Source organism: Ceratosolen solmsi, unplaced genomic scaffold (genome assembly GCF_000503995.2).
Source record: "Ceratosolen solmsi marchali unplaced genomic scaffold, CerSol_1.0 scaffold47, whole genome shotgun sequence".
Classification (NCBI taxonomy): Eukaryota; Metazoa; Arthropoda; class Insecta; order Hymenoptera; family Agaonidae; genus Ceratosolen; species Ceratosolen solmsi.
The window spans coordinates 6,648,638-6,657,265 of NW_011948419.1; the positions used below are offsets into that span (position 1 = coordinate 6,648,638).

Here is an 8,628-nt window from a genome sequence, read left to right on the forward strand (position 1 = left end):
CATTTCTGAACGGCTCAGTAACCATATAATATAATTGTATTATAAATATTTATAGGATTAAAAAGTCATATTGATGATTTTAATGAATTTCAACGATAAATATATCCACCTTATGATGAAAATCATTTATTTTTGTTAATATTATCAATAGAATAGTCATACAGTTGGTTTTAAATCAAATTTTGGATACAAAACCTTTTTATGCTTTTACGTATTTCTTTCATATACTTATATGTATATAATACTCGTAAATATTAGATTGGCCTTATAATAAATATTTTTTAAACAAACAAATTTTGTAATACTATAACGAATATATAATTAATAATATAATTAACAAGTATGAATTAATATAAAAACAAAAAAAATCAATTATTAATTATAATTGACAACTATAAATCGAAAAGATTGCTTTACAGATATTTCCATAGTTTCAGTTTTGCCTTTTGAGATGTTATTACTTTACAAAATGTAAAAATGAAAAAATGAATTATAAAGTGTTATTGTTAATGTATGGATAAAACACATGCATGTAAACGAATTTAGATTTTAATCTTTTTAGTTTATTTATTAATCTTATATCAATGTGAATGATAAAAAATCATTAATTTTAATATATTAAAAAAAAAAGTTTTAGTATTTATGATAAGTGATTCTTACTTATGATATGTCTTGCATATTATACTAGATAGTTTTACTTTATATCCAAACCTTAGATAAAATCTTTACAACATGTTTAGATATTTTAATACTAGATATAAAAATTGGATAAACAGTTGAAGCGCAAGAAGTTTTAAGGGACGTTCTATGTTCATAAGCCTCAGTTATTGAAATGTAAAAATTCTGTAATAACTCAAAAAGGTTTTCATTGTAAATAATATCAATAAATGTAGAATCACACAGATTCAATGTAAGAAAGTTCGACTGTCACCGTTCTTACGATATATTCAACTGCATCGTCTATAAGTCAATAAGACTTCATACACAATCACATATGAAACAAACTGGACAATTTCATTCTATATAAGCCATGATCACTCCTTCAATAAATCGAACGTATTTCCCATTTTCCGGATATCCTACGCTTTCCGTGTTCAGACGACCCTTGTCGCGGTCGAATCGACTGCACGATAAAGCGAAACGCTAAGGTACGAGAAAGGCAGAAAAAATATAAGAGGGTTCGGTTCATGCTGAAGTGTCAAGGTTGCAAGGCCATCGGGAAGGGACACGAAGGAGAACATGAAGAAAAGCGGTCCGCCAAGTGGCGTGAGAGCAGAAAATGGGAGAGGAAAATGGCGCCGTCCGCGCTACACACACAAACTCACTCTCTCAGTCATACACCTACACCTACAAAAAATGACAGACAGATAATAGATAGATAGATAGACGGCTAGATATATATATATATATATATATATATAGAGAGAGAGAGAGAGAGAGAGAGAGAGAGACTCTGGGTGGGAGGAAGGTAGGGAGAGAGAGAGAGAGAGAGAGAGAGAGAGAGAGAGAGATCGGCTGTCTTGTGGTAGCGTGCGCGTGTGGGTACGCGCTCCCGCCGCGGCCCAGCCGAGGGTGTGGGCGGGGAGTCCTACAGACTTATAAATGAGACTCCCCGCGTTCTCTGAGTATATTACGGAGAGCGCGAACCGCGTCGGTCGGCCGGAGTGCTTAGCAGAGTCAAGACGTAAAGTAGCTTAACAACTAGCTGGGCACACCGAAGTACCGAACGTCAATTAAAGTAGTAAGCGAAGGATTGAGGAACGAGCGAAGATGACTTATACGCTGGTGAGTTGGGATTTTGCTATTTCTTGAACCTTTTGTACTCGCGCCCTTGCACACGTGTGGTGGCGGTGATAGTGGTGGTGATGGTGGCGGTGGTAGTGTTGGTGGTGGTGGCGGTGTTGGTGGTGGTGGTGACGGTGGTGGGCGCGGCGGTGGTGGTAATGGCCGATTGTGGCGATGATAGCGGTCAGGTAGGCAAACGATAGCGCGGATACCGATATTTTCAAACAAAGGAAAGTGAAAGGTTAAACTCGGGTGCGGAGAGAAACGCAGTCTCGCTGAAACGGGTCACGATGCCGCGCCCGACCTCACGGGGCCCGCGACAAGTACTGGAAAGCTTTTAAGATGCTACCGATTAACGGACCCGATGCCTGGAATTATTTTATCTCACCGCTATTACTTTTCTAAGCACGTGATTACTCTCGCCTAAATTCTTTGGTTCCTTAGCCTTTTAAATATATGCGCGATATTTTTATCTTCATTCTCTGATATAATTGTGTAGATACTTAGTTTTCGAACACATTTCTTAATGCCCAAAACATTTCATCAAAAATATACGATACACATATTTCGAAATTCCTAATAATATGACGCAACAGGCGTTCTTATATTTTACAATAGGACATAATAAGAGAATTTACGAATACTGGTATAGTTTAATATGAAAACTATTAAAATGAATTTGCAAAAATTTTATAATAATTTTCAAAGATATTTATTGTATTATAATAATTATATGTGATTGATATTTTTTATACCTCATACGCACGGGTCTCTAAGTGTTCGATTATTTTTTAAATTAAATTTCCTCTTAAACATTAAATAAGATTCACAATTGACACATATAGTAATAGAAGTAGCATCATTTATATTAGTGAAAATATGGATAATGAAAATATTCTTAATACAATATTTTTCTTTTCTAAAATCATAATTAACTTTCTATTTCAAGCGATAAACTTGATTTAATAATGGACATTTGATTGATAATAATTAATGATCGTTCATATATTTCATATATTTGGTAAAGTGAATACTCTAATTTCCTATTGTTAATAAAAAATAAGAATTATTTATATTGAATTGGAATTATTTTATGTAAAAATGTGAATAATCGTAAAACATTTCAATTACAAGAAATCGATTATTATTATATCAAATCGCAGCACAATAAAATTTTTGGTATATACAATGATTTTGGTATAATGGATCAGGAATAAAATACTATAAGTTGATTACGTAATTAATGAAACAAAAGAACAATTATTAGCAAGCTTATCTATGAAAGTAATTTATTTATACTGCATTTTATACATAACTATTCAATAACGAAATTATTTTATATTTGATTTGCTTGTAATATTTAAAGGCAAAGTTTCTTGTCTGTTATATTTGTAACATTAGCTACGTTTAATAGTTACTGAGTAATCATATATACTAATAGCAATTGTATTTATATTTTTATTAATATTAATAATGAAATTAATTAATGTTTATTAAGGTAGGTGTAATTTAATCCATATCTTGTAATAGAATCAAACGTGAATTGGCAATCAATATTATTATGTATATTTATAAGATAATAATTGTATTTTGTTGCACATTTTAATATAATTAAGATGTACATTATATGTAAAGATATTTATTTCTTATTCCAGAATTTTCAAACCATTTTTAGAAATTATATTTATTAAATAAACTTTATATCTAGAATATTGAAATATTTCATTAGATTTTGAACACAAATAAAATACATTTTTGATTGCTCTTAATACTTACAATTAAATATCCTTTATACTTACTTACAAAATCTCGTTACTCTCTTTTGTATTAAATATTGAAGCAATTAAATTATTGTTTAGATTAAAGCAAAAATCAATTATTTACCTTCCTTTCGCTAATGCTTATTACTTTAATTATGACAACATCTTTGAAATTTTGCTCACTTTTAGTAAAAATATTCTAATTATTTAAGAAATGAGTAGCCTTTTATGAGATATTACAAAAACCCAATGAACATTTGAAGTTCAATTAGAATATTTCGAATTACGGCAGTTATAATTCTAAATAAAATTTTAATGAACGTTTAGGTAAAAAAATGTAGTTGTTAACTGCATGCCATGAAAATATTTATCAACAATAATGCTCATTAAATTTTATAAACGTGTTCTATTTTTTGATACTTTCATATTTTTCTGTTGGAGTTTTTTTTTTTGTTTGATTTTTTCAACAACTACTTACACAGATGTAAATATCAAATTAAAGCAGAATTTGAAAAACAATTTTAAAGTTTTAATTGTAGGTCATCAATATTATTATTAACAGTTACGAGATAAACTATTAAAATTAATAAAACAACCCTCGTTATGCTAAAGTTGTCCAATTATGGTGAAGTATATTTACAAAAGTTACAAGTATACTTAAATACCAATGAATAGGTCAGTTGTATAATATATAATTAATCCAACTTATTTAATTGCTCGTAAGTACAGTAGCCGCATTATAATTTATATGAATTTGCAAATGATATTAAAATCTAATATAAACTAATGTAGCTGCTTTATCTTCATAAAATGGAACATATCTATATCACATAACGTCTTATAAAATAAATTAAGAAATAACTGCGGATACCCGCTAAAATATACGCATAATCAGGTCATTTATCACGTCCTTTTCGAATGATTCCCTATTCAATTACACTAAATCGACGTTAAAATGCTCAAGGTCGCGATCGAGGTAAATTTTGAAAAAAAAAACGTTAATCCAATTGCATAACCTTTTACCGCAACTATTATTGCTCGGTCGACAGATGCTCCTCCTGTGCACGATAGTGGCGAGCCAGGCCCAGTATCCGGGTCATCCGGGTGCCGCCTATCATGCGGCCCCTGCGCCCCAGTATGCGGCGCCCCCGGCTCCAGTCGGCGAAGACGGCAGTGTCGTTGACACGCCCGAGGTCGCCCAAGCCAAGGCCGCGCACTTCGCTGAGTTTGCCCGAGCGGCTGCCAGGGCCGCGGAGGACAAGTCCCAGGAACCCGGAGCCTTTGGGCCTCGATTCTCCGGAGTCCCTCGGCCAGCGTACGCGTACTCTGGACAGGCCGTTTCATCGACGGCTGGCGCCCCCTACTCCCAGGCCAGCTATCCCGTGGCATCCGCAGCCGTTCAGTTCCAACGCCCGGCTCCGAACCCCGCCTACCATCAGCAGCAAGGGCATTACGGCCCCGAGCCTAAGCGTTTCCAGGTGCCCGTTGGGGCGAAGGCTCCCTTTGTACCCGCACCTCTTGCTGACGACGGTACCGTAATCGACACGCCTGAGGTCGCCGCCTTAAAGGCCGTCCGGCTCCAGGAGCTCGCTGAGGCCGAAGCCAGGGCCTATAAATACGGAGCTACCGACGACTTCCCCGCTGAGGGGCAAGGTACTCGAGTATATCGTTCACCTGCCCAGGCAAAATATTACTCGGTTTTCAGGACTCTACCTTATATATTAGCCCCGTGAACTTTCCTAGCTGCGTGTCCTTTTTGTAAGAGTGCAAGATTGCGTTTGCAATTTCAACTCCAGGCCTTTTCTATTCCTTTTTCTTATTTAAATTAATTAAATTCGCATTCTATAAGATCGGATCGATTGCTTTTTATGCATATAATTTAATTCGGTGAGTACATGCATGGATTTAAGATCTCGCGACAAGCTTTACTCGTCTGTTGGCGTAATGAGTTTTCGTATGATTAATGCGATGTAAATTAGGTGAATTATGATATTATAGCCCCGATACTTTTTCGAATTAAGTAATCAAAAAGTATTATTAATAATAATATAAAGCTTGCGAACAACACATTTATTAAGATTATGATGATAGGCTAATGCATAGTTGGATAATCATAGATATTGAATTATAATATTTTAATTTTTATTATTAATATGCTCACACTTATTACTTACAATTTCTGCAATGAGAATAAAATTATATTTTAGTATTGATACTCAATTAATCTCAATTAAACTCAGATCAACGAATAGCCGATTTACCGTTAGATAAAAGAAAATATTAATATTAAATATTAAAACATTATTTTATTATTTCATTAAAGTTTGGATGATATCTAATCAATTATTTACTATTCTATATATATATATATATATATATATATATATATAGGATTGTCTGGATACAAGAAATAAATTCTTTCATACATACAGAAATTTTTATTAAATGTACTATACATCAATTTAAACTCTTTAAATTAAATCGTTGCGAATTATTAATTTTTTAATTTTATAATTATGATTCTCTCAATGAAACATATTAAACATTCTTTTTCATTTTCAATAGAAAAGTAGATGTGAATGTAATTCCCAACTCTTATATATATTCGATAAATTCCGTTGCCGAAATTATAATTTCCTTTAATTATTTATGAGAAAAGGTCGTGAAGTATTATCTTGCCGATTATGTTTTACATCTTGTATTGTCAAAAAAAAAAAAAAAAAAAAAATCGGTGGCGAACGGAAAAGCGATGTTTCAGTAGAAACCGGTCCTCGAAACATTGATGCTCTCGATCACTCTAACGTTACTCGTGTTACAGCAAATCAAAATCAATGTTATTAACGCGTTTTGTATAGCTAAAAGAATAAAATCACGAAATATGCGAAGTGAAGGTTGATTGCGAATTATAGCCAATGATGAACGATTGTGAGGAAATCGTAATCCTTAGCTTGATCGTGGAATGATTGCAAGAATTCAGACGATAAAAATGTTGTTTTGTTGCAGAATATCACAAGTGGGAGATAATAATTTACCTAATTTTAGAAAACAAAGCGATGTTATTGTGGGGCTTATTTGGCACAATTTTGCTGGCGCACGAAAGTTTTAACGCAATTTCTTAATTCTTATTATTGATTAGGTCATTATTATTTGTTTTTTATGGTACTAATAATTTTAAAGCATTAATTTTCAGAATTAAAATTTCTCTTCATTATTTAATAAGCAACAAGTTGATTAACATTTTCTTATTTTTACTAAATTAATGATTTTTAAAACGTCTTTCGTGTAATCGATCTTTCAATTTAATTGCATAACATATAAATGGCTTAATTACTTTAAATATTCTAGATAATTCTATTTTAGGTATGTTAAATTACAAGCTTAAATAATCATACGATATAATTTACGGTATTATTCAAATATTATGAATTATATATTATTTTATTGATTATAGAGTTTTTAATCATTATAAAGTGAAAGTATGCATTTTGTTATTCTTTTTTTTTTTGTTATTTTTGTACAATTTAACGAGAACAGTACTCTTAATGTGTGTAAAATTTATATTTTATGCGTCGAAACATTGTATTATTTATTAATTTATATGAGTGTATTGGTAAAAAAGGATTTAACATTTGAAATTAGATTAAATAAATTATGTGAAATTAAGTTATGATCTATAATTACTAATCATAAATCATATGAAATAATTATATTCTATTTTACCGAATATTTATTTTTCAACCGTAAATAAACAAGTTACGTGTTGCAGAACAGTCGTAAACTATATCCAAAGAAACAAGTAGCTTCAAGTTCTATATAGATGATTATAACAAATTATTAAAGACCTATTAGTAAATTATAAAATAGATACTACTTGTAACGCTATTCTTATATCTTATAGTAAAGCAGTGCATTTCATTTTATTGGTCCATAACTACAATAGTTCTATTAATTTTGCTATCTGTATATCTATTTGTCTGTCTTTATTTATATATACATATCTATCAATATAATATACAATTGTAGTGCTTGCTTTATTGCATTATCATTAATTGTATAAATATTCAATGATACGTCGTAGTTTATCAAATAATGTTTCTAAATTATTTTGTGCTTTAGATTCACAGAAATTGAGTTTTAAAACTAAATATATTGTAATCTGTAAACAATTATATCTTTCTTAATAATGCTTTTTATTCCCATAGAATCATTATTACTTTATTGTTTTATGCCTTAAAAATCTTTGAGTTTATATGACGCGTTATAAAATGACATTTAAGAAAAGTAAATAACGTTTAATATTTTTTCAGGGTTTGTCTTTAAAAATTTATTGAAATCCTATACATTGAAATAATTAAAAAAAAAAAAATTAATTTTTAATACGATTTCATTATGCTTACAGAGCAACTTTCATTTCCAGGACAATACCACTCCGAGCCTCAACCTGGCCCTTACCAAGCCCCTGGTCCCATCCCAAGGACGGCTTATCCGGGACCCAGTACCTATCCCGGTTCACCACAGAGTTTTGCTAGTGCGCCACGATCGTACCAATCGCCGGCACCGATCTACCAGCCTCAGGCCCAGGCTTATCAGCCTCAGAGCTACCAACCGGCTCAGAGCTATCAATCACAATACTGAGACGAAATTAATGAATTGGCAACCTGGGGATATTTACAGCACATCCCTTCACAACAGCGTTAATATCTGTACATAATTTAGGCCGACAATAAATTTTTTTCTATAAACTTTTATCCAAGGTGTCTAAGTATACCTATACGTATACCTATACTTTTTTCATTTCCTCTGAGTCACGACTTTCTTTGTAAGAGCTTCTTACTACCTTACCAAGTTGAGAGGTTTCAGTTTATAAATTTCAATCATTATTAATTATTATAATTTGAATAAGGCTTATACACAAGGTTGTAACTAAGTATCATAATATTTAGTATAGAAAATAAATATTTACAATGAACTGCTGAACAATTTGCGACAATGAACTATCATTTGGATAAAGAGCATTTTTAACCATTTAACATTAGGTAAATAATTATTAAAATCTAACAGGATATTGGATTATAATAGTCAA

The 8,628-nt window shown here is 31.6% G+C and overlaps 1 protein-coding gene across 2 annotated transcripts; it reads left to right on the top strand.

Moving 5' to 3' along the window:
* Positions 1-1,639: 1,639 nt before the first annotated feature.
* On the top strand, positions 1,640-8,293 carry LOC105360620 (skin secretory protein xP2). Of its 2 annotated transcripts, none has more exons than XM_011497571.1 (3): positions 1,640-1,785; positions 4,595-5,198; positions 7,945-8,293. In XM_011497571.1, exons 1-3 carry the CDS (start codon positions 1,771-1,773, stop codon positions 8,178-8,180), a joined length of 855 nt encoding a protein of 284 aa, XP_011495873.1. In that variant the 5' UTR covers positions 1,640-1,770; the 3' UTR covers positions 8,181-8,293. The 2 variants fall into 2 exon arrangements, with proteins under 2 accessions (XP_011495873.1, XP_011495874.1); XM_011497572.1 differs by having other exon boundaries at positions 7,963-8,293.
* Positions 8,294-8,628: the final 335 nt, after the last annotated feature.

What these genes read in the sequence shown, in the direction of transcription:
- LOC105360620 (XM_011497571.1), top strand. An exon ending in CTTCCCCGCTGAGGGGCAAG is followed by an intron (nt 5,199 to 7,944) that starts GTACTCGAGTAT and finishes TTATGCTTACAG; the next exon opens with AGCAACTTTCATTTCCAGGA.